Genomic DNA, 26,384 nt, shown 5'->3' on the forward strand with positions numbered 1-26,384 from the left:
ATTTTCTTTATTTCTAACGTTTTTGGTTTCTGCTACTAAACATAACCTTACTTTTATGCAAAATTTTTGGAGGGAAACATTTGAAGTGTTTCACTTAAAGCTTTTTGAAGGTTTACCTCAATGTAGTGGAGTTTTGTGGGTGAGTTTTTTTAGGCGTTTTATTCCCATTTAATCACAGTAATTCACTTAAAATCTATATACATTTGATAGAAAACTTCTCCAAGAACCTTTTTATCAAATAGAACAATCAAGCAATGCGTAGTATCTTGCTGAGATTTAATCGATTAAGTGGAGTGAGAAACATAACCTCACAACTTTGTTTACAAAATCCTTTCCGGGAGAAGATTCGTGGGATTCACACTTGTTCAGGTAAATGTAAATCTCTGAGGGACTATCTTCCCACATTTTGGGTGCCAAAGACAGTTGAGCCCCCCTATAGGCATGTCACTCAGATTGGAGATCCAATTCTCCGGCTGAGAGCAGAAGCAGTCCCCGATGGAGAGGCCGCAAGTCCGGCAATGAAGTTCTTGTTTGAGCGCATGATTGCGGCAATGCGAGCTTTCAAGTTGGTCGGGCTGGCGGCACCCCAAGTGGGAATACCTCTTCGTGTCATCGTAATGGAATTCCCAGAGGCCGTGATGGAGACTTATGCCCCTGAAATTATCAAGACACGAAACATGCAACTTCTACCACTCACGGTGGGGTAAATGGCATCAAATTAATCTCCGTGTGTGACAGGAAAATTTATCATCACATTCAACCACCCCCACAGATCCTCGTGAATCCAGTGCTGAAAGTAACAGACTTCACCCGGAAAACCTTTCCCGAGGGATGTGGCAGCATGACGGGATTCACTGCGGATGTGGCACGTTATGCGGGTGTTGAGGTGAAGGGATACGATGAGAATGGCATGCAGAAGACAGTGCGGCTCGAGGGTTGGAATGCACGGATTGCACAGCATGAGACAGATCATCTCGAGGGAACAATCTTCATTGATGTCATGGACAGGAAGACGCTGCAACTAAACTGCTGGGAGATGATAAATGCCCGTGAGGGACGTGTGGAGCTAAAGTACTACTCCAAATAGATTATGTATAGCTTTTGTAGGATCAATAAAAAATTATTAATATTGAAAAAGTTTTTTTTTCTTAATACTTCCTAATTATTTTTGCATCAATCACACCGAAGATGCTTCTTCAATGTGATTTCGAATGATTGTCCGTCCAAGTTTGGAGGGGCACAAAAAATAGAGATTTCAGGGGGTGGGTGAGAAACCGCGTGCGTGTTAGAAGAAAGTTTTGCGCATTTTTGTGAGCCAACGACGTGCTACGATGCGAGAACACGCTACAAGAATTGCTTTGCTATCCTTCTATACCAACAAGGTTTTTTTTTCTCACTCTCAGTTTTTCCCTAACGGAATTTATCAATATGAGTAGAGTTGAGGTAAATGTAGATTAAGGATTAAATAAAATAATTTAATAAAAAACTTACAAATTATTAAAATCATTTGCAGAATATTTGAAACTTGTGCAGAATATTCAAAACCGTCTGTAGAATATTTAAATGCTTTGGCAGAATATTTGAAGAATAATCAAAGCTTTAGCAGAATACTCAAAGCTCTAGCTTAACATTTGAAGCTTTGACAAAATCTTCGAAGCTTTTGCAGAATATTTGAAACATAAAGATCTACCCCAAACTCTCACACCTTTGGTTAAAGTTCAAATTACTTTATCTTCAAACTAACTTCCTTTATTTCTTCATGAGATTAACTTTCATTTCCTTGCATATCTTTAATACTAATCGTGGAAAATCTTTCGAAGCTTTCCAAGGTTAAATTCCTTCGATTGTTTGTACAAGAATACACCGATAAAGTTTCTTTGTGAAAGACTATTTGTTGCCTGTGGCGCTTTTGGCTATAATTGCGCCAAAATTGCTCCCCATTTCCCCAACCCCAAAATGAAACAACTTTTCTCTCACAATGAGCCAATCTTCACTGATTATTCCGCCAATTGTACCTCATCGTGGAATTATTTTGCGCATTGCCGAATATTTTTCTTCTCTTATATTTCCAGGGGGTAGGATTGTTTTTCTGCGAATTCAGGGTTTGTTTTTTTTTGCACCTCGGGTATCGCTTGGGGATGGAAAAAAATATACAATTTGTCACTAATTGGTCCGATTGGAATAAATGACTTTTTCCGCACTGTTGCATGACGATTTAAATCAACATTTTCACAGATTTTTCTCCCAGTTTTTTTCTCGTGAATAGTTCTTTATTTAAAACTGTCGAGGGTGGGAGGGATTGTAACCAATTTAGGTGGAAGATTTTTCTTTAAAAATTCCCAATTATTTTCACTCCAAAGAGCTTCACTCCACAATGCGATTAATCTTCTCTCTGCAGGTAACTTCCTGGTGGATGGAAGAACAAACAGCAATAATTCTCCGTGCCATTTTTATTTATAAAACATATATTTATTTTTCTTCTCTTCGCTTTACAATCATCACCATTTAAAATTCTTTTTCTCCAACTTTTAGATAAACCTCTCGTCTCTCTTGAGAAGTAACACCATTTTTCTTTCTTTTGATATTTTTCTTCCTTTCTTTCGCAGAAAAGTCGCTGTAAGAAATTTTTCTGCATCTTGCAGAATTTTTTTTCACAAGTGGGTGGCTTACATTTTAAAATTCCTATATATTTTAATTCTCAGAACAGAGTCTCGGTGAACATTTTTCGTGGGAATGATGTCTCGAGGGGCTTCAACAGGGGGTTTGTTTTTATTCCTCTTTCTTTGCAAAAACATTGAATTTATTTTTTTCTTCTTTGCTGCTAAAGGAAGAGTTTTCTTTTTATTTTCTATTTATTTTCTCTCTCAGAATGTATATTTAATCCTAAACAATTCAACATGGAATTTCACTGACTTGAGTATTTATGGTTCAACAAAAGTATTTTTGTTTTCTCTATAAAAATGAGGATTCTTCCGGTACTTTGTGTTCTCTTCATTTTCTCTTTTTATATTCATTGATTTCTGATGATGACACTTCTCCTAGAAAAAAAAAGCTCACTCCACACGCATTTATATTTCGATTTATCTGCCTAACTCTCTTGATGATATGTGCTTCAAACACTGAATTTATCTTCTCTGTTGAATGTCCAAAATAGGATGATTTATGTTTCGGCAAAAAATCTCTCCCTTTTTTGGGGATTATGCAATTACAGAATTGTTTGATAAAATGCGAAGAGAGACAAAAATGGAAATTGTCACAATGGAACTGTGGCACTGTGGTAGTTTCCTGTAGGAACAATTCAGCGGAAAACGCGTAATTTCCTCCCACGAAAACACATTGCACATTAGCTCCCCCCAACAGCGAGATTTTCTTCAATATCTTGAAGACTTATGAAATGATTTCCTTGAAATAGAGTTGATAAATAAATAGATTATTTTTGTAGTAATTTTTGATAAAAAAATCAATTCAATTTTTGTACATTGATAGAGAAAAATAGAACAATAGATTCAAAAGAAATGAATTTTATAGGAAAGAAGTTTATTCATTTCGAGGCTTTTGTTTTTTACTATTTGAGGAAAAATTCAGTAGTATATCTTGTTTTAACTATTATTAAGAAAAAATAATTTGTTTCAATGAATGATTTTAAATTTCCTAATTATTGCAAGAAATTAGATTCGTCAATGAAGCATTGAAGCATTTGCTTCATACACAACAATGTAGAATAAGGGCGTGGCTTAACTAATTTTTAGCAAATCCTATATCTAGAGATTTTTTATTCATGATCTGTTTACTTTTATTTCCAACTGATTTCCTAATGATGCCGCTTCAGGTAACAAAATGAATAAACTCCTTTTTTATGTTCTTAATCTCCAGGCTCATCTAATCTTCCAGGCTGGAAAAGCCAATTTTGGGAGGTTTTCCCGAGTCACCCTGTAATACATATTATTCTACCCCAGTCTCCCCTAAATGAATCGCCACCACTAAATTAGATTAATTTACTCGATAACATTTTCATTTTGCAACCTACCACAAATCCTTATCGCATCTATCGCATCATCTCCCTCTCCCTCATTAACTCCCACACTAATGTGGCTTTGGAATCTCATTTTTGTTGGTACAGAAGGAGGATGGGAAAATCTTGAGTTATCTCTTTAATTCTTTGGGTGTTTAATTACTAAATCGATAATCATTTAAGCACCATTTTATGGAAATTTCCGCTTTTTTTCCACCACCCCCAACAGATTAATTTCAATTCTCTCTTCGACATTTTTTTGCCATCTAAATTTACCATTTGTGTGCGATTGACAAAGCTCTCTGTGTAGTGGGCCACACACCCACCCACCCCCACTCCATACGCCCCTTGTCAATGGACCACACATTTTGGGGATGCGATAGGAAAATTTTCAATACATAAAACATCAGCATTCAGTCGGAAATTGAAACGTCCGTTGAAAATAGAGCCAAACACTTTTGCCTTCCGGGTGGTGAAGCAGGGGTTGTCTGCACAATTTTCACCAAATCAACAGCGATAGTGTCAATTGTGTGTGTGTATGTGCTTATCAGGTGGTTGCCATGATTAATATTCTTCCTCTCACCCCCTTCCCATGAGCTTTGGAGCATTCACTTGCTCCATTCTCGTGAAATAAATCGCTTTTTTCCCCGCGCCAAATTCGGACTTTGGTCCATGAAATTCTCTGTTTTGTTCTGCCCTATCACACAAAAATGTTGTATAATATATATAACGTTTTAAGGGGATGTTTTCAAGCATTTTCCTTTCATTCTCATCATTATGTACATTCATAAATGCTATAAATGTGGCAAATTCTTAATTTACATTTCTTCTTCTTGAATATTCCATTCTTGAGATTCTCAAAAAAGATGTGTTCTAACATATTTCCTCTTCAAGGTTCTTTTGACATTGTTTTCTTCATTTAATGGGTGTTTTCTGCAAAATAATATCTCCTGATTAAGGATTGATTGGAAAGCTCTTATTCAGAAGCTTTATCCTTATGATTTTCTCGTTTTTCCTTTTCCCTGATATTTTTCCCCTGAAAAAAACATGATTTTTTTTCCATTTATCAGATAGAAAAAAAAGCTCAGGAGCTTTCCAAAAAAGCTTATCCTTGATGAAGAAAATTCTAGCCTTCGAAATGTCAAATGAAAATTGAATTCGGAAAATAATAAAACAATAAATGTATTTTCCGCATCACCTGGCAAAAAAAACATTGAACCTGACAAGAAATTCAACAATTTGACAGGTTGATTTAAATTCAAATAACAACCGTTAAAACGTAACAAAGCAGAAAACACTGGAACCTCCAATGAAGATGACCCCAACTGCTTCTCTAAAATTAATTTCAATCTACTTCACAGTCTTTTCTCCTTGTCATTGGTGTGGTGCATCTCTATACTTTAATAATATATGATCTCCACCCCCGCAGCTCACACCATCATCGTTATAGATTCACTAAAACATGCTGATTTAGCTCAGCATTTGGTTTCCTTTCAAATCCACGTCCTTCGCTGTCGCGTCCCACCCGCCGACTCGACGGGGCTATCGAGGATCGTTTGCTGTGTGGTCTCGTTGTTGTTGCAACTGATACCGTTGTAGGGTACCCCGTCACCACTTCCACCCGACAGTTGTCAGGATACTGACCGCCGTGACTTCCACCGTTGACTACCACCCCCCTGCCTCATCAGGGGGATGTCATTGTTTAGTGAGTTGAGCGTTATCATACCCGCTGTGTTGGACACGAAGCTTGTCTTTGTGCCAGGACTGCAGGTATGTTGCATTGTCGCTCTCATTGAGCCTGCAAGAAAAATGAGAGAGAGTCCAAACATAAATAAGGTCAAGACTTGTTTGCATGTTTCTTCGGAGAAATCCCAGAAAAATTCCACTCTGCAAATAATTCTTGGAAAATTAATATCCTCCGTGCTCTCTGCTGCATTTATATTTTTTTCTCTGGTGAATGAGGAAGTTGTGTGCAGGAAGTCATGTTTATTTGTTTACAAAGAACTCAGCAAGAGGTGCAGAATCCCTTTATGCAGGAGAAGTTTCCAAGAGAGATAAAATATTGCAATGCAGACAGAAAATAATAGTATTAAAAAGTTGTGGGTGGAAATTTATTTTGAATTGAATATAAAATTCTTAGAATAGCTTTTCATTCATAAAATAGTGAATTGTTTTTATTTGTTTTTATGTGATTTTGTTACATGGAATTTTTGTTTTATTGCTTTGGTTTTTTTCCTGGAAAATGTTAACTTTTATAAATTGAGCTTAAATTAAATTATTTAAAAATTATATAAAGCTTTATAAATCTTTGAAGATAGAATCGCTCTGAATGTCCCAAATCCTTTCCTTTCCATTTTTTAATCAAAAACCCTTATCCCAAAAATCACAAGCCCCCGAATTATTACCCAGAAAAGCTCCCACTTTACTCCGTTTTATTTTCAAAGGAGGAAAAATCCCTTTGAATTCCTTCTTAAGTACTCGTTGCTCCAACACATTTGCCTGACTGGCCACCATAAATCATCCTCTCTCTATGTGCATAAGTTTTCAGTGAGCAATTCTATCCCCTTTGGGCTATAGAATAAATGAGGGTGGAGCCCCAAAAAATGTTCATTGCAAGCTGATCGAAATACAAATACAATTTACTACCATTTGCCAAAGAAGCTTTATACGCCAAGGCGTCCTCCCGGGTCATCCTTTGGTGGCTCTCGCAGATTCTACTAAAGCTTAAAAATTTAATGGAATGTTGCGTGGGGGGAGGGCAGAGTGTAAAAGACTCTGGAGAATATAAATCAAATTTAATATCTCCCCCGTCTTGTTGGGGTATGCATATAAATTAGGCGATATTCTCCTGACCAAAGAGGGGTGCCGTGAGAGTGCCATTTGTAATTAATGTTTATAAATCAATATGAGAAAATTGAATGATGTATTGTCGCTGCTGTGGAAAATTTACATTCAACCCTCGCGCGCGTGGAAGTTTCTACGTGAGCTTTTCGGGGGCAAATGAACGTTTCTTTTGAAAGTTTCTTCGTGCCCATAAGGGAGAAAAAATGATAAATTGCTTTGAAAGAGCATAAAAGCTTCAATTTGAAATTTTCCAACACATTTTTGCTTTTTTTTTTCCTTCCCCAAAAGCTCGTAAAATTACACAAGAACGAAATTTTGTATTCGTAAATTAGACTTTAACGAAATGTAAACTTAAATTGGCAAACATTGCAAAATAGTTTTTGGGTCGGAAGCTCTGCTAACCACATAGTTTTTGGTAAAGACTTTTCTGGAAATATTCCCACAAAGCTTGGAAAAGTGCAAACATATCATACACGATGTAGTTTTAGTAGTTTCCAAGGGAAGGAATTTAATTAAAATTTCCGCAATGCTAAGTTTAAAGTCAATTACGTAGAGAGCTATTAAAAAACTGTCTATGTATGCTTATTATGTAGGTTTGTTAACCTAATCAAATTTGCATTTATTCTCTAAAAGAAATTTTATTGGAAAATTTAAAGAGAATAATTTTGATAGAATATTAAAAAGCTTTTCTTTTGCTTCACTGCACGGATTAATTTCAAATTCGATTAAATGAGCAAAAAAAAAGAATTTTCTTTTTAATTCTTTGCTATTTTCTTCTATTTTCCCTTCAAAAAAAAATTCCAATTCATTTCATTCGAAAGAAAAAATATGCTCTTAAAATAATTCTTTCACAAATGTCTCAAGAACTGAAGAATGAAAGTTATAAAGAGTTTTTATTGACAATTTTATTGAATCAGCATGCAATTGCTTTTTCTCGTTCCATTTCTTCTGGGAATTTTCCCACAATTTCCCCCAAATATTCTTTCATGGGAAGAATTTTCAATAATAAATTTTTTAACAAAAAAAAAATCAACCATAAAAACTTTTCGTTTTAGCATATGAAAACTATATATTTCCCTCCAAATACAGTACCATATTGCCCGTTAATTTGTCTTTTAAATTTTCTATTGTGCTGTAAAAATTTAAATTTTTGGATGGAAAAATTAAAAAACATTGAAAAGAAAATTGCACGATGGTAAATGGAAAACTTTCCCAAGAGTTTTACAAGACCCTGTTGCCCGAGTTTTTCCTTAAAGTTTTGAATAAATTAAATTCTGTCGCGAACAAATTTTTCCACTTTCCCTATTCAGCAGACATGCATTTTTCATTAAGCCACTCAAACCCCCCCCCAGAAAAGGGATGGAAAATTCTTTTCTAGCGGCGAGGGATGTAGCCCTTATGGGTGGAATTTTAGTGTTGTGTTCGCAATGTGCTGTTACACAACGCATAAATCACTTTTGGAATTGAATACAAAATCATGTACCATCCTTCCGCACCAATGGCGAATGGTTTTGGGCCTATTTTCTTTTCATTTTGCCAGAACAATTTGCTTAAAAAAAAAAACTCAAAAGAGGCGCGGGAACTTTTCTTGTGGGAAAAAACCCCCGAAGGGAAGAATTTTAGGGAGGTGGAGGGAATGGGAAAAGACAAGAAGAAGAGATAAGAAAAAAACGGTTGCAATATTGTATCAAAATCTTATCATTTCCTCTCATGCACGACGCCACGGAAGATAAATCAATCACATTTTGGGACAAACCCCCTGACGAAGGTGGAACACGTTTCACAGCAGAGGGCTGGCAACGTGACGACTATTGGGGCTTTATTTTGCTAAAGAGATGCGTCTCAATTTCTACCCAATTTTTTTTCTTTATCTATTGTCTCCGAATATTTTTCACCTCAACGCACAAAATTGATGGTGAAAGAATTTTAACAATTCCAAAAAGAATTTTCTCTTTTGTAGGATCAAGAAAATTCCATAAACATTTTATCACTGAAGCGACGATTTATGGTATTTTGCACTATGGATATGTTTTATATTGGACACGGATGGATAGAGAAAGAGGATGAGAACTATTCTATAATTCATTGAATTATTTTGAAATTGCAAAGAAAGTTTTATTCTTCTTTGATGATTGATAAAAGAGAGCTTTTTGAGTGTTTTTCTAATAATTTTGAAGGCTTTCAATTAAATTGAAAATTTTCTAAGATCGAAAGAGAAAAAAATAGGAATTGAAAATAATTATTCATCCACAAGACTCACAAAAATATTTTTTTAGTGAGCTTGTCAAACATGATTCGCCTTGAGCATTCCAGCGACGTTTTGATATGTTTTTCCCAAAATATTAAAATATTTCTTCTAAGAGAAGCAAACAGCTCAAGTGATGCAGAAAATCAAATTATGCTAAATTTATTTGTCAGTAAATCAATATAGTTGTCTTTTCAACCCGTTGATTGCCCCACAAAAAATATATTCGCAAAAACTTCAACAGCTTTTCAAGCATTCTGTTAATGTCTCTTGGCATGCTTTCCAGTTTTTCCACTCAAAACTTTCAATACATGAGACGTATTTTTAGACAAGAAGATGAATTTTTTGGTATAATACGACACGCAAATGAATTGAAATGCAAAAAAAACTCGATAATATATGTTACCTCTCGAAATTCTTCTCTCAAATATATTTTTCACGCCTAAAAAAATCGAGATAATGTAATTTTAATAAATAAAATCTCAGGTATATGTTTATTCTCGATAAAAAGCTTCTGATATACATGAAAATTTTCTCATTAGAAAGTAAAATTGAATTTATTTTCACAAAAGTGATTTTTTTAAACAGCTTAAAGGAATAATTTCGTTGTGAGAAGAAAATTTAAGAAATGTTTTGAGGCCAATAAACTGTCGAAGTGTTTGGAGGATATAGAAAAGCTGACTGTGTGAGCGGTAGCTTTCATTTTGGGAAAATTCAATTTTATTTGCAAATGCGGAGTGGGAGAGCTTTTTTATGGCAATGCGACGCTCATTTGAGTAAACGATAAGAAAGGAATTTTGTTGCAATTTCGGGTGAATTAATAAATTTTGCATTTACTCCGGAGGGTCATGGGGGAGCTTTTTGATATTGTGCAGATGTCTGTGAAATTTGCAGGTTCATTGCATGCAGTTGATGACCTTTTAGCACAACCCTTTTGACATTCAGCACGTTGTGATGAATGTAACAATGTGAATGAATTAGCAGGAGAATATTTTGTTAGATAAACATAACTTGATTTGTTTATTATTGTTTATATTTTAGCATATAGCTGAATATTAGAGAAGTTCATTCAGTAGAAAATATAGTTAATATTAAATTGATTGTATATGGGATGAAGTAGCAAATTCAATGACAAAGAGAAAGCTTTTACTATTTAATAAAACATTTTCCTTTCACATACAAATCAATTCAATTTCATTGAATGGCGCAATAAAATATTTTGTGTATTGAATTAACTATGTTATGAGAAGTAAACTAATCTGTATAAATGCCTTTCATAATTTAGCTGAATTTGCATTCCCCTTTTGCAACTGAATTCACATTAATTTCGTCTATTTTATCCATTACTTCGTTGTCTCAATAAAACTATATTTTAGCAATTAGTTTAGTAAATAAAACCAAAAAAAAATCAACAACAACTCCTTTCTAAAACTCCTTTTTGAGCAATATAAAACAAATCAACGTAAAATGTAGAAAAAGAACAACAATGAGCTTTTACAGATCCCATCCTAAAGTAACCCCGCCATTTGAACACACAAATTCATTCATTCTCAATCTCCCCTAAATCCACCATTGAGGATTTGTCTGTCATTTCCTTTCATCACTTTGGGTGTTTGAACTGAAATTAGTGTTCTTTGTTCCACAACATCAGCCACAATCATGCCGTCGGGATGCCCGAAAATCCCTCCTAAAATCGACAGGCAGAGGAAGATAATATACGAAGCATTGAATGAAGGAAAAAAATGTCGGGGTGAAGAGCCCTCGAGAGAGCAGCTCCCCAAAGCAATTTCCATTTCATGTCGTTGGCTTTTGGCGTGCAAGAACCACGAAAATACAATTAGGTGATTGCTGTATAGATCTCGAGATAAAATTTATTGTGTTGACTCTTTTTGATAAATTGCGTTTATGCTTTGGCACCACGGAGGAGATCCCACTGGGACAACCCGCAACAAAATAAGCAATTCTGTCGTGGTTTTCCATTGCAAACACCCAACATTAACCGCAGGTAAAAAGAGTGTGGTCTCGCGATTCCTCAACATGAGCCAATAATTTTGCATGGTAAACAGAGTTGAAAAGGAGCATAGATAAAGATATAGGGTTTAATAGTTAATTTATTTGATCTTTTTATGCGGAAATTGTGGTTATTTTTTTAAATTAAAGAAGAATTTACTTAGGAAAAAAAATTAAATTTCAAAAATGAAAGGTAAGAAAAGTTAGAAAGTTGTCTAGGAATAAATTCTAACGTTAAAAATTCTAAAGAGAAGCTTTTTTCAATATAAAATAACAACATTTGTTAAACCTATAAAATTCCAACAAGTCAAAAGAAAGAAAAAATAAATTATAAAGAAAACTTAAGGGAAAAATTTTAACGTTAGAAATAGAAAACTGAAAGAAAATATTTTTAATTCATTAGATTATTTTTAAAATCTCTAAAATTCTATAAAATTAATAGAGGAGAACAAAACAAAAAAGACCAAAATTAATTTTAAGAAAAAATTCTAACCAGTTTTATGAAAAATTCTAACTTTGATACTGCGAAAGAAAATATTATTGATTTGCTCTATTTGCATAAGAAATTCGTAGAAAAATTAAATACTGAATATTATGTGCAAAAAATTACGAGTAACTACCGTTAGAAATTTCTAACAAAACGTTAGAAAGCTGGAGAAATGTCGAAATCAAATTCAACCTTTAAAGACTTTAAAAATCGCCAAGAAAATTTCTTCTTTTTCCTCTCGTGTCTGTAAATTCTTTTAAATAATTCTTTCACGTTAGAAATTCGCAAGCCGAACGTTAGAAAAAAAGGAATAAATTCAAAACCAAAAAATCACACGCAAAAAAAGAATTATCTGAGACATAAAATCATGTACTTTGTGTAAAAACAATTTCAGAACCCCATGAATCAAACCAACTTTAAACTTTGCATGTTTAGACGACCTTTTAATGGAGCCTTTGCATTAATAAAAAAAAAAATATTAAACGTTCTTGTTTCACATGTCAAAAACGTACTAATTATATAAATTATGACTTCTAACAAAACAACTTCTTACAACTAAAATAATTCTCAGTATTTTCAATACAGCAAAAAGACTCATTGAAATGGGAAGAGAGAACTTCTTGACTTTTCTGCAGAAAGCTTTTGTCTATAATCTACCGCACCCTACCACAATTCATTCCCCCCACCTAAACTTGAGGGAATGTGCAAACAAATTCGCAATGGAAAATTTTCCACGTGAACTTCCACGACCCAGGTCACGTGAAAGCTGCCACAATTAATTTTTCTTTCTCACTCCATGCACAATGGCATTGAGCTTATTTCTTATGCTGCGGCGGTAGTGCAAAAATGTATATGTGCGCTACATCCACCCACAACACCCCACAAACCGCAAAAATAGACGTCGACCGTGGCGCCAGTGGGGAAGATTTATTCTTCTTTCGGGGTTTATAGCATTGAGGCATAAATGAATGATCAAATGGGCAGAAAGTGTCCACACTCCTCCTCATATGTATGTGCTATGGTGCGCTTTCTCAGGATATTAGCTCACTTTCATCACAATTGCAAATTCAACGACAATTTATTGTCTCTTGGACTTCCCCGGAGGGGTGGGTGGGTTGACAGCTTTTCACACCCATCTGGGGTGCAATAATGGGCAGAGGGGGGTATCGCATGGGGGTACTTAAGAGCCTGGTGGAAATTGCTTGAATTGTTTGTTGTTAGATTTAAAATGTCGCACCGTGTTTCACTCCTCGAGTTCATTTGCAGAGGACACATTCAATTTGCTCAATATGCTGTACAAGGATACGTTATAGAGAGAAGTGATCCAATTGTTTTCATTGAAAGCTCCACCACATATTCCCCCCATTGTCCTTTGGGGCCAGAAACAATAAATCCTGCGGTATATCTGAGCACATTTTCCCATGGAAAGGGGCTTCTTCCTCACTCTGGGGGATGCTTCGCCATATACACAGCGAGGATTGTCTCATGCAATAAGGATAAATGGTCCAATCAACACTTACCACTCGTTCGATTGAGGTGCTTTGGCGATCCTGAACATGAGTAGAGAATTGATCGTTCAGTGTCTTTAGGGGTCCCCATTTTGTCACCAACACCAACCAAAGCCATTTCCACGTTAAAAGAGAGAAAGACAGAGAGAGAAGAAGCAAGAGTGAAAAGTGATAATATCCTGAGAGCTGATTGTGCTTGAAGATAGTGTGCATGGTGGAGGGGCTCAGGGGGTAGGGAATAACGATATTATTTGGGTCGTAATCGGCAAACAAGAGGCAATATCATGGCGGGAGCTTTTAGCCCAAAAATATTCATACATACATATGTATATGTGAAAGTGCTTTGGGGTCTATTAAGTGCGGGGAATTGAATTTCCTTTTTGAAACGCGCAAAGGAGGAATCTTAATTGAAATCTTTATGTTTAGGCGGGAAGTAGGACTTCCTTGTTTAATTTTAAACCGGCACACCCCAGCAACACATAGCTTTCTCAAATTATGCATAACCAATAGGAAGTGACCCAACATAAATCTCTCACTACGCAAATACAATGGTTATTGTGGTAGGTTCTCAAACTCGCAGACAAAGAACAGAGAGATGTGGTTAAAGAAAAGAAATGTGTGTGAGGAAAGTCAGATGGGGGATACTAACACAAAACTCTTTGGAATTTTTCAAAACAAAGAGCTTTTTGAGAGAGCTTTGTGGTTTTGAGAAGCTTTTGGTTTTCTTTGTTGTTTGAAAGTAAATGCAATGCAAATGCAGACGAATTACTTAATTTAGAAAAGTTTAACACTGAAAAAAGGAGTTTAGGAATAGAAATAGGAAATTTTGTAGGACATGCATTTAAATGAGAATTTCGTGGTTAAAAAATGTTAGATTAGGAAGAGATTATGATGTTTTATTTAATGAGCTTTTAGCAGAAATTTATTTTTAAAACAATTTTAAAGAAGATTTTGTAGTTAATTAAATGAGAAAGAAAGGATTTAGGAGAGGCTGAAAATAACATTTATTTAGAGCTTTTCTTTTGTCTATCCTAAATTTTTTTTTAAAGATTTTTTTGAAGGAGCTTTATTAGAAGTAGAACCATTTAGAACTTATTGAGTTTTCCTAAAAAAATCACTTTGGGATTATTTTTTTCATTTCTTCAAAAATAAATTTAACTCTTGAACAAGAACTATAAACTATAGTAGTTTAATCCCTGTTCAATAGCTTCATGGCCTTTTTTTTCGTGGAAAATATTCTAAAGAAATGGAAAGCCTTGAGAGATTTTTCAACTCACCCCATTCTACGGTAATCCTAATTTGATTTTACTTTAAAACTCGTGTCTTATTTGGGTTATTGCTGATCAATTTCACTCTTCTCATCTTTCAGAATGAGTTTTAAAATACCTACATATTTTCCAAAAAAGGATCTTCTTCCTTTGCCACAAACTTTTACATTATTCGCTTTGCCTTGAGGTGAAAAATCCGTTCACCTGGTTTGTGGAGTTATGAAATATCCGAGTAAATTGCGGAACTAATCAAGCTGAAATGAAATTGTAAACTCAAGAACAGAAGTTACCTCTCCTATCACGTACAGAAATCCAAGGATAGCGAAGCTCAATTGGGGTGTATCAAAGAGCGGATTCTACTGTGCAAACATCAAGAGGGAGAGATGTCTGACAAAGTATATAACTCAAATATATCTCCTATTACACGTTGATGCTTTCAAACAAGAAATTGGAATTTTCATGCACCATCCTCTCTCTTATGTTGGTGGTAAAAGCAAACCTCCTTCCCTTGAGAGATATTTGCCCCTTGAATGCAAAAGGTGTATAATATGGGTGCAAAAGAAGAAAACTTACCATTGCGAACAATCCGATGGTGCTCCGGTGACCCGGCACATGAGTATTTGGTGACGACTTCGCGTCTCGTCAGAGTTTCCGGTGTTAGTCGCACAAAAGGGCACCACTGGAAAAACTGCTTGAAGCCCCGGCGAAACCTTCACGGTGCGAAGAGAACAGAAATGTGGGAATGAATGCAAATTTTCATCGCATGCACAGCACACCCAAACCAAACCACATCAACTTTCATTCAGACTTGTACTACGTGTGCGCTTTTTGGGATTTTATTATTGCAACATGAGAGGCAATTGTGAATGCTGCTCTATCTCGATTGCGAGATGAGTTTCTATATAGTTCAGTTTGTCTGTTTTTTATTTTTAATAATTTATTTTTGAATTAGAATTTATCTTTGATTATTATTAGTTTCTTCTGGGAGTATTCTTGTTACAAGTTTAACCGTTAATATTCAAAATTTGAATTATGAAACTGACATTTCGGAGCTATTTATCACATTCATCAGATCTTAAAAAGTTTCTCTTCAAATTATTTTGAAGATTTTGAAGCTTTTCCTCATAAAAAGCCTCTTGAAGAACAAATATCTTCAATCTCTTTGAAAAAAAATTATATCAAACGCATGTCTAGCATGCAAATTCTATGTAGAATCTACATAAAACTCTTCCACAATCCTGCCTGTGGATGTAAGTTTATTGCACCGGATTGCAATATTAAAGAATACTCTGGGGGAAAAAAGGATGCACCACATTGACGACATGTGGAACATGCTATATATACGGATAGTCTGTCCTTTCATACATATATTTTTTCTATCCACTCCGAGTTAGTACTCATTGTGAATTCACTAGAGGACCCTGCACTACCGTAAAAACATCGTTATGACACATTTTGTCTCCCTTGTCTCTGTTTATGGACAAAACGCGCGAATGTTTCTTTATTTTAGGTCAGAAGTGGGATGAAATTGAAAGCACAAATTTTGCAATTTTCCCATTCTTCTCCACACATCCCCATATATCCCTATCCCTCCTTCGTAGAACTAATAAGAAAAAGAAAAATCACCAAGCTCTTTTTCATGCTTTCATATAAAAAAAAACAGAAGAAAAACCAACGCAACGTTGCAGAAAATCCGTCTTAGAATTGCTGAGGAGACAGTGAAGAAATAATTTATCTTTTTTTGTTATTAAATGTGATTCAGTGTCATATAATAAAAATGGCAAGAGCAGTGGCAAAATACGAGTGGATTTATTGCTCTGAAAATTTAATTGTGAAAACTTTATAAAGCACACACCATATTTCATTGGATGTGTGACTTTAAGCGCGAAAGCTGGATGATTTCTGTCACACAGAGATTTCTTCCGCCATAGAAAAGTGTCCTTCATGCGGTGATTATTTCAACACTTGACTTGATTTTTGCAATTGAGTTAAACTAGCTCATATTGCAATTGATTCTTTGTGTGAAAAAAGCTAATTTTTACACACTGTGGTAGATAGTTTGGGTGCTATTAGTTTTGATTTACTCCTATCATTTTTTTTTTCATTTAGATATTAAGAGTTTGAAGATGACTAAAAATTGCTTTAAGTTGCTGATTTTACGTTATATTGAAGGGAATTTTGAGGGAATGAGCGGAAATTGATTAAGGAGATCGCAAATTAATGAATTTAATGTATTACTAAAAAATTGAGTTAAGTTGGAAAAGAATTAAACTAAAATTAATTGATCAAAATCATTAAAATTGATTAAAATAATAGAAAAAATAAGTTCATTAATTTCCTTCCAATTTACGCTTAAACAAACTAAAAATAATTATAAAATCTTTAAAAATATACGATAAAAGCTTTCAACCACCATATAAATCATTTAAATTAAATCTGTGCGGAACTTCCTTTTCCCTTTTTGAGAGATTTATTTTCTAAAATACCATTACTCATATTTTTTTTATACACCCCTAAATTTTGTTCTGTCTCTTCTGCATATTATTTGAGATTTTGCAACGTTTGACGTCAATTAATTCTGCAAAACGTCACAACCACACCGCATTATTCACAATGAAACTACTTTAGAGGATGGATTTATGTGGAACATTTTATGCAATTTTCCCTTAGAAAATGCATGTTTTTTTTTACCATTGTCATGTCTCATGTTCAATAAAACCTCATTCTGTGAAAGCTTTCTTCTGCTAAAGAAAACCAAATATTGTCCTCCGTCGTATTCTCTTCACAAGGCAGTGTATAAGTTTTATTTAAAATAAAAAATAACCCCGTAAGGAATTTAGGATTTCAATTTATTTGGACATGCTGTACTCCATTTATCTCCTTCGTTGCAGCAGTTGGAGCTTTTGTGAGATTCCAAAGTCGCATATCATTCCAGTGTCGTACATCGATTGTTGCATCGTCGTACCCAAACCAACCCCCTTCCCCCAGTGAAGGAGGAAAATGCTTGAGAGTTGGGTGGAAAATCCCTTCAGGAGGGAACTACATTGAAAACTTCGTATGAAGCCTTTTGAATAATGAACTACAGGAGAAAGATCTCCTAACATTGAGGTATTTCTTGCACAAGCAACATGACATTGTGAATCATTTATCACATACTTCTTTGTTGCACAAAATTCGCATGGACTTCCAGCACGTGCTCCAAGGGGGGTGCAGGGAGGGAGGGTGGAGAAGGGATGTCACTGTGGACGAGCCCGAAAAAGGGTGCACTGCACACACATAGGGAGGAAAATCCTTCCTGCGTGGCATTTTATGCGACATGGCGTTTGGAGCTTTCGTGTGAGCACTTAAAAATGGTTTAGTGCCATTGCATTCCATTAAGAATTCCCTCGCATGTACCCCACCCCCATCCTGAAGGTATGGGCAGAAAAATTCCCCACGATTATGCACCCCACACACACATCCATTTTCATTGACAAAGGCAAACCCCACCAACAATGGGGGGCTGTGGGAATGCGAGCTCACACCATGGCAATGCGCTGGAGGATTTTTATGGGGTAGTCATTAAAAATGTGCTACATTCTGAGTACTTTGTCACTTTTCTTCTTCTTCCCTTCTCACAGCAGAATGGAGCAACTTGCCACGGTATGTGGGTGTATAACGCGGGGGTGGCTTCTGCGGAAAGCTTTTACGAGGTGTCTTCTCCTCGAGACTCACTGCCACACCCCCAAATCCCACACCATCCCCCAAGAATTTTCCATCAAAAAAATACATTGAAAAAAAGAAGGAGAGCTGAAAAAATATACTCACCGTGAATTCATCCAGCAATAAATAATCGGATTGTACATGGAGTTGCTCATGGCGAGCCAATAGATGCCCAAGTAGACTTCCTGAATGTAGGGTAGATTCGTAATTCCCGGATCGTATGATGTCACAATGAAGTAGACTTGAAAGGGGAGCCAACACACGGCAAAGATAAGCACCACCGTCATCATCATTTTAACAACCTGCAAGAAAAGTTTCGGGTGGAAATTAAAATATTTCTCGCACTTGATTTAATGGTTCCCCCATCCCCACCGAACCCATCTTCCCAATGCTCTTGTTTCCCTCCCCCACACCCTATTGAAATTTGCTTTTAATTACATCCTCCCATGGGGCTGTAATAAAAAAGCACACCCCCTTGTGAGCAGGAGAATCGTCAAATTTTACTACATTGTCTGCCATGAAGGATGTCAGTCAACTTCTCTGCTCTCTCGTACCCATTTATACAATCTGGGTCGTTTAGAGCTTGAAAAAAGCTCATACAGCCCCTGTACAGCCTCTTTCTGCCATGTAAATGATGTGAAATTAATTATTTCTAACGCACATTGTGAGATTCGTTTAGGCTTTGAAATTTTTGAAATTCTTTTTGTTACAAAATTGGGAGAGATTGGGGATGAAATCACTGAGATTTTCTTTCAAACTTGAGGAAAGAGACCATCATCTTTGAAACGTTAATTAGGGGAATTTACTCTTGTATTTAACTTCCAATTTATTTATAAAAATTAAGAGAAATTCTTTCTTTATTTCTCCTTTCTTATGACCTGATAAAAGTGCTCAAAATAACTCCACTTCAATCTATATATTTTTAAAGCTTTTTCTTTGAAACTTTTCCCCAAAAGTTTCATGTCATGATGAATGAATTTAAAAGCATAACTTTTACTATCAAAGCTCTAAAAGTTGTCCAAAATCTTCTCGTAATACTTTCACTAAACACAGTTTTCATAATTAGCTGTGTTTCTTTCAGACACAGCTTTTGTGTACCGAGCAAAATCGAAAGTCGTCAGATCGGGCTCAAACTTGGGATGAGCACGAATTAAGGTCCCCACATTCCAAAAAACGTATGCGCCAAAAAAATTTTTTGTCCGGCCGGCCGGCCCTCCGGCCGGCCGTCCGCCGTGGTTCAACCTTAAATTACAAGAGAACGGTAATAGATAGAGACTTGCGGTAAACGGCAAAGTTTAAAAGTCGACTGGAAGACGTCAGATTATGACGTCAAATTTTACCCCCCACCCCCGCGTCCGCCATTTTGAATAACCTCAAAATTTTGTTTTCGCTATATCTTAGCCGCTATTATAGCTAGAGGGCTGAAATTTTGATATGTTGTAGGGGCCATCAAGAGCTTTCCAACGATACCTCATTTTCGAAAATCGGTCAAGCCGTTTAGTCAATATGGCCGTCACAATTTTTCATCGAAAATCGACCATAACTCGAAAACGGCTTGACCGATTTTGATCAACCCGGGCTCAAATGAAAGATCTCAACAAACCCTACAACTCTCTAGAACATCCGAAGTTTCAAAAGTGACCGCTAGAGGGCCAAAAATCAAAAACAAAATTTTCGATGAGTTTTCGATGAATATCTCGAAAACGACGACATAAATTTTTTTCATTTTTTGATATGTTGTAGCTGACCATATTATCTAGCTTCATGCCAAAAATGAAGAAAATCTATGGATCCGTTCTCGAGATATAGCCTTCCAAAGTTGGCATGTCATATCTCGGGTTCTACATGTCCGATCTTGATCAACTCAAGCGCAAATGAAAGGTTTCGTGAAACCCTACAAATGTCTAGAACATTGCAACTTCGAGAAATGACCGCAAGAGGCGCTAAAATCGAAAACAAAGTTTTCGAAAATTTCGAACTCGAATTTTTCGAAAATGGCGACATAAATTTTTTTCATTTTTCGATATGTTATAGCTGACTTCAAGACCTTTCAAACAAAAAAAAATTTATGAAAATCTATGGATCCGTTCTCGAGATATAGCCTTCTAAAGATTTCTTAGGGTATGAATTTTCAACTTTTCCCGACTTTGCGCGTATTTAAATTAATTCGCGTTCTAGTTTGCTCTCACAAAATTGGTACACTGAAAGAAACACAGCTCTTGTAAGCTTGGTCAGCTTACCAGTACATTTTTGCATTGAAAACTGAAACTTTCACACACCCCTGAAAGCTTTCACAAAGTTTTTCACGTCCAATTGCTCTCAATCGCTCTCTGGGAAACTTTTTCAAAAACAAAAAATAACGTATAAAAATTTGCAAACTGAAAAGAATTTTCACATTCATGACAAAATGTTTGAATTTACGCTTGAGAGCTCTTTTATACCTATACACATTGTTGTGGTTTATTGATATTTTTTCCTGTGTGCCACGTGCGGACAAAAAGCAATTGTTATCTGCCGATTTGAGGATTTCCATCTTCCTTTTTTTCCCACCATCAACCTCGCCATGATTAATTGGGTGGGGAAAATGAGAGTAAACGGGGGTGGATGGTGGTGGTGCAAATAATTGGGATTTGGGCGGCAAGTGCTTCTGTTTGTGATTGAAAATACGCACGATCGAATTATTTATCACACCATTAAGTGGGGCGCATTATGCTGGATGTTGTACACAGCAGCGTCTGTTTATCCAAATTTTTCGCGGCGAAGAATAACACAGCATAAGGGGGGCTGTATTAATTTAATTCTCACAGAAAGAAAATAATCTCACGCTCGTTGAGGCGGATTCAACGTTGTCACTGTTGTTGGGGTAGTTTTGATTCATTTATTGGTCCATCAACCCCCATGCGCCCCTAAATTGGTGGGTGCTGTAATACTGAACAGCTGGGGTAATGACAATGATGAGTTATGCGATATTTCCACAAACGGGCGCTTATTTTTCTGACGATCCAATTTGTGTTTGCGCTTCGGGCTTTTAGCATGTGAACAGAAGGAATGAGGGAGGACACCAAAAGGGTTTTTTTATCACCCACTCCCACCCTGGATTATATTTGTTTATCAATCTCCTCTTTTCATAACGAAAAATTCCTTTTTCCTACCATCGAGCTTTCATGCTGTATTTTCCTTGTTAATTCTTTTTTATATACTTTGGCACCTTCCTCCCCCTGCCTCCTCTTCATGCCACCATGTGTCCGTTTTTATATATAGCTATCTGTACACACAGATTTTCTGCAGACACATCAACATTCCATGTTTGATGACCCGAGGCTTTATTAACCAAAAAACCACGGATAAAATGATAAAATTTGAGGGAAATATTTTTCTTTTACAAAAAAAAAGGTTCATTCAAAAAACAAATCATAAACATTTTTAAATTCCTTTGTACATCACCCGAGCTTTTGATGATAAATTACATGGCGCAAAATAGTAAAGAAAAATTGTGAGAGTAGCATCAGACGTTTAAAATTAATACGCGCAGTGAATGTTTTAAATATTGCACTTGGCAGCAATATTATGTACATTCTGCAGCGTGGGAGGTATTTTATGGAAAAACATAGTGTTTTATGTTGATTCAAGTGGCAAAAGTTTCACAAGAAATCTTCATAAAGTGTTTAGCTTATGAACTTGCCTAATTGGACGTTGCTTTCGTGATGTATTTAGTCGCAATTTTGCAAAATAAACATTAGAAATGAGAGAGAATTTAGAATTCAATTTTTTTTAAACGGTTGAGTTAAAATGTTTAAAAAAATATATTCGTGTTTTTTAGTGAATCGACTGAAAGAAATTTTGTGAGTCAATAAAATCAAAATCTTAATTAAAATTATCCGAGTATAGATAAGAAAGAATTTAAAACTAAATTACCAAAACAGAAGATAAAGAGCATAAAGATTACGTTTCGTGGAATTCTCAGAAATATTTATGTCTATTAGTTAATTTTCTAATCTATGATTAAGTTATGGTGCCAATAAATAAATTACTGCAATTCCAAATCAATAAAAAATAGATAATCTGAAAATACTTTGAGAAGGTATAAAAGAAGACATCTTCAAATTGTTGTTTCAATTTTCTTCAATAACAGTTGAAGACAGTGCAAAATGAAGACCTATATCGTGCTAATTGTTCTTTCATTGGTCAGTGATTCAAGTTTTAAAATAAATTATTAGTTTAATTTTTAAAAGAATTTTTTTTACTTTTCTTTAGGCTTGTGGAAGTTATGCTGCAAGTGTAAAAGCATTAAGAGATTTAATTACCCCTAAAAGCGATGCAGCAGTGCAAATTTGTGGAAATGGTTACGGCGCAAAATGTTTTGATTGTTCTACAATGTTGGTGAGTGGATGTTAGAATAAAATAATATTCAATATATCAAGAATGATCTTAATATCCTGTAGACGTGTCTTGGACCCACGATAACTCCTGTACACACCACATGTCCTTCAGATAAGCCTTATTGCGATATAAGCCGAAATATTTGTACATCACTTCCACCAGTTGGACAAGACTGCGATGTTCCCTACACAAAGACCTATCTTTGCATGACCTCCCCTGATGGTTTCTACCCTCATCCTTACGATTGCGAAAGATTCTTTGAGTGCTACAGAGGTGAATTGTACGAACACTTTTGCTCGCCAGGCTATGTTTGGTCAACCAAAGGAATGGAATGTAAACGGCTGACATCCCATTCGCAAGACTGTGGATTAATCCAATGTACAGAAGAAGGTGATGCTCCACTGTCCAATAATCCCAACTTCTTCGGAATTTGCCCACAAAATGGCAATATGATCGACATTTTGGTTCAAAAATGTGATGGAATTAGTATTTTCCGTCCAGAGAGTGGATGTACAATTGAATGCCCCTCTGAAGGGCTATTTCCAATGTCCGACAACAGCCCAACATACATTCGATGCTACACAAATGGACATGAGTTAGTTTATGATTTGCTCGAATGCTATGGAGATCGTATCTTTGATGCAGATAAGAAAGTCTGTGTTGAAAGATCATAAATTGCTGTTAAACATGCCAGCATCGAGCTTTTTATGGAAAGTTATGAGTGCGTTGGGTGAGATCTAGTCTTTTGTAGAACATATGTAGCAAAAAGTCAGAATCAAATAAATATTTAAAATAAACTGATTCTGTAGTACTTTTTTGAATTCTTTTTTTTTTCTTCTCTCCCTGAGATAACATAAAATAATCTATATAGACCAGACAAGCGTATAAAGAAGGAATTATCAAAAAGATTTGATTGAAGAACATTCTATCTGTGATTTACTGATAAACCAACAAGTTCGTAGATAAAGAATGATTTCCAAGAATTTTTATTTTTTTTATAAGAGCTCAAAAATGTTTTTTTAGGTTAATATTGCTGACCAATTTAGAAAAATTCACGAAATTATCTTAACAATCAATCAATGTCTGAGTAAATATTTATAAGAATTTGGTCAAACATTAAATCAATAAATAATCACAAAAAAGAGAGATAATATTGCGCGAGATGGTATAAAAGATGATTTCCCAGCATAGGTAGACTACAGTTTCTCATGAAAAGTTCAAAAAATAAGTGTTACAAAATGGAATTGTTCAAAGTGGCATCAATTTTAGCTTTACTTGGAGACTTTCAAAGCTGTTCTATGCTTGTAGCAGCCACTCCTTTACAGTCTGCAGACAATACTCTGAATTTTCCTGCTGTGGTAAGTCAGTGAAAATTTTTAGAAGATTTTGTTAAAGAATATAAATTAATGAAAACCCTTATATTAGAATGAACCAGATGATGAGGAAGTTATGCAGATCTTATGCATGCAAATGGGTTTCTTCCCTCATCCAACTGACTGCAATCAATTCTTTGAGTGCTACACCGGTCATCCTGCTTTCAAGTATCGCTGCCCCCCAAATTATGTTTGGGCAATGGATGGAATGAAGTGTAAACTCATGAAGAGATTAGAAGACTGTGGGACACTTCAGTGTGAACCAAGAGATTTTGTTGCACCCTTATCCAACAACCCGAGGTATTATGGGATATGCCGTGGTGGTGGAATGAACGTAATTGCAATGTATAGTTGTCCGGAGAACTTCATTTTTATACGAAGACAAGGTTGTACATTTATCTGTCCTTCCGAAGGACTATTTCAAAGTGGTTATTGGATAGATGGAGCAATTTACTATCGGTGTTACACAAATGGAAAAGAGTTAATATATATAAAAGAGGAATGTACCGCAAATCGTATTTTTGATGAAAAAGAACAAAGATGTGTACCGCATCCAGAATCTTCGGTTTCATAGAAAGAGAAAATTCCCGAAGAAACATTTGAGGCACCTGAGGAATATTTATTGTTAAAAACATGATACTTTGAAAATTTAAACTGAACTGGACAAATTAATCCTTTACGTGGCTTCCCTGCCGAAGAAAAAATTCTATTATAGAGATAAAAGTCAAGAAATAAACCAAATAATAAAAATAAAAAGGCGTTTTCTCTATCCTGATAAAAATATAGATAATCTGATTATTTCTCAATACATAAAGCATAAAAATGGTTATAAAAGAATCAAAGTTATTACAAGATTTTGACAAAATGCGTCAATACAATAAAAGAAAACAGATAGCGTCTTATTGATCTTGCCATGTATAAAAGAGAGTTTTTTCAGAAAGGTGCAGCACAGTTTCTTGCAAAGTGTTGTGAAATTCTTTTGAAAATCTTGAAAATGAAGTGGTTGAAAGTTCTTCTTTTCTCATTTGTAAGTTTATTGAAAACATTTTTTTGAGTTAAATAATTACAGGATGTTCATTTGTCTTTTGATAAATATAGGTATGTTGTGGCTATGCTGCTTTTGCAGAAAATTCTTCTTTGTATTATGCTGAAAATCTTAGAGAACTTTGCGGTCCTAATTATGGACTTAAATGCTACAGTTGCTCACAAATGGCGGTAAGATGGTAGAATTTCTTTGTGAATAATAATAATACTAATAACTATTTTTTTTAAAGGTTTGTCTTGGGCCTGATATGGAGCCTCAATTGGCCACATGTGGTCCAGATAAACGATATTGCGATAGAAAAACTGCTTTTTGTATATCAGAGCAGCCAGATGAACCAGAATGTGATAATCTTCCTACATTGGACTACTCATGCCCAGACCTTGATGGTTTCTACCCTCATCCCACAGACTGTTCTCAATACTTTGAGTGCATTAATCAGAAAGCCTTCATCCACAACTGCCCACCTGGCTATGCGTGGGATACTCAAGGAATGAGATGCAAGCAAAAGAGAACAGCAAGTGATTGTGGTGTGATCAACTGCAAATATACAGACACTTCAGTTCCTTTGTCCAACAATGCCACATTTTACGGACTTTGCCATTGGAATAACAATTTCGATAAAATAGCAGTAAGACAGTGCCCAGGAAGAATGATTCACATTGCCAATCAGGGATGTGTCTTTGTCTGTCCTTCTGAAGGAGTATTTAAGGATGATGAAGATGCGGGTTACTACTACGAATGCTACTACTATGGAGGAAAATTGGTGCATGATAGAAAGAGATGCGTCCTGCATCGTCTTGAGAATCGTCGATTTGATGAGAATCTTCAGCGATGTGTTTAGTACGTTGTTCTGACTAAAACCCTTTTTGCTGAAGAAAAGTTACCCTCAAGAAAAATTTCTATGAACTTGAAAAGAGTTTAAACATCAAAAGCTTACCTCAAAGGCCTCAATGAATTAAAAAAAATCTTTGTAATTATTTAAACAATCATATTAGGCTTGAAGGGATTGAAGCAACGCATTTTTAATTGAATATTTTTTTTATTGCTGAAATATTTATTGAATATCCGAAATAAAAGAGTTCTCTTTTGTCCTTGAATAAAATTCCGTATATTTTCCCCATAACTATGTACCTAAATAAAGAAAAAAAATCATCTGTAAATAACAATTTCCAAACATTTCTCCTCTTCCCCACAACCCCTTATATTTCAATTGTCGATAATCAAAGTTTAAACGAAAGGTTTCTTATCTTTTTTTGTGTACCTCAATGCGGAATCTTAAAATAAAATTCCACTTTCAAATTGATCTCTTTGAGTGACACGAGTCCTTTTTTATATACATACATATGTACATATTTTCCTTGCTCAAGGATCAAGGGAGTGAACTGCTTGAGTAAATCTGCGATTTTCGATTCCTCATAAATAATGAATTTTAATGTTTGTAAGGTGGGGAAAAGTCTTTGATTCCGCATTATACCCACAGAGAACATCCCTTAAAATAAACACATTTGGT

The 26,384-nt window shown here is 35.4% G+C and overlaps 3 protein-coding genes across 7 annotated transcripts in view; 2 read left to right on the top strand and 1 right to left on the bottom strand.

The window, feature by feature from the left end:
* The first annotated feature begins 105 nt into the window (after positions 1-105).
* Positions 106-1,131, top strand: LOC129788077 (peptide deformylase, mitochondrial-like). Its single transcript, XM_055824080.1, has 3 exons — positions 106-139; positions 211-698; positions 773-1,131. Exons 2-3 carry the CDS (start codon positions 255-257, stop codon positions 1,085-1,087), a joined length of 759 nt encoding a protein of 252 aa, XP_055680055.1. The 5' UTR covers positions 106-139; positions 211-254; the 3' UTR covers positions 1,088-1,131.
* On the top strand, positions 343-25,976 carry LOC129788076 (uncharacterized). Of its 4 annotated transcripts, XM_055824078.1 has the most exons (5): positions 351-369; positions 22,209-22,260; positions 22,331-22,456; positions 22,519-25,044; positions 25,104-25,976. In XM_055824078.1, the coding sequence occupies exons 4-5, from the start codon at positions 25,039-25,041 to the stop codon at positions 25,713-25,715; spliced, it is 618 nt and encodes a 205-aa protein (XP_055680053.1). In that variant the 5' UTR covers positions 351-369; positions 22,209-22,260; positions 22,331-22,456; positions 22,519-25,038; the 3' UTR covers positions 25,716-25,976. The 4 variants fall into 4 exon arrangements, with proteins under 4 accessions (XP_055680051.1, XP_055680053.1, XP_055680054.1 ...); XM_055824076.1 differs by lacking the exon at positions 25,104-25,976 and having other exon boundaries at positions 343-369; positions 22,519-24,585; XM_055824079.1 differs by lacking the exons at positions 351-369; positions 22,209-22,260; positions 22,331-22,456 and having other exon boundaries at positions 23,622-23,814; positions 23,882-25,044.
* The window catches only part of LOC129788075 (tachykinin-like peptides receptor 99D), a 31,338-nt gene continuing 7,385 nt past the window's right edge, over positions 2,432-26,384 (bottom strand). The window contains exons 5-8 of one of the 2 annotated variants that reach the window (XM_055824074.1): positions 18,182-18,378; positions 14,948-15,084; positions 13,119-13,181; positions 2,432-5,810 (exon numbers count right to left, since the gene is read on the bottom strand). In XM_055824074.1, the coding sequence (XP_055680049.1) occupies positions 5,644-5,810; positions 13,119-13,181; positions 14,948-15,084; positions 18,182-18,378 (564 nt within the window). In that variant the 3' untranslated portion in view covers positions 2,432-5,643. The remainder of the gene's footprint in view (positions 5,811-13,118; positions 13,182-14,947; positions 15,085-18,181; positions 18,379-26,384) is intronic. The other variant, XM_055824075.1, reaches the window with a different exon arrangement.

The sequence above is a fragment of the Lutzomyia longipalpis genome, chromosome 1 (assembly GCF_024334085.1).
Source record: "Lutzomyia longipalpis isolate SR_M1_2022 chromosome 1, ASM2433408v1".
In the NCBI taxonomy this organism is placed as follows: domain Eukaryota; kingdom Metazoa; phylum Arthropoda; class Insecta; order Diptera; family Psychodidae; genus Lutzomyia; species Lutzomyia longipalpis.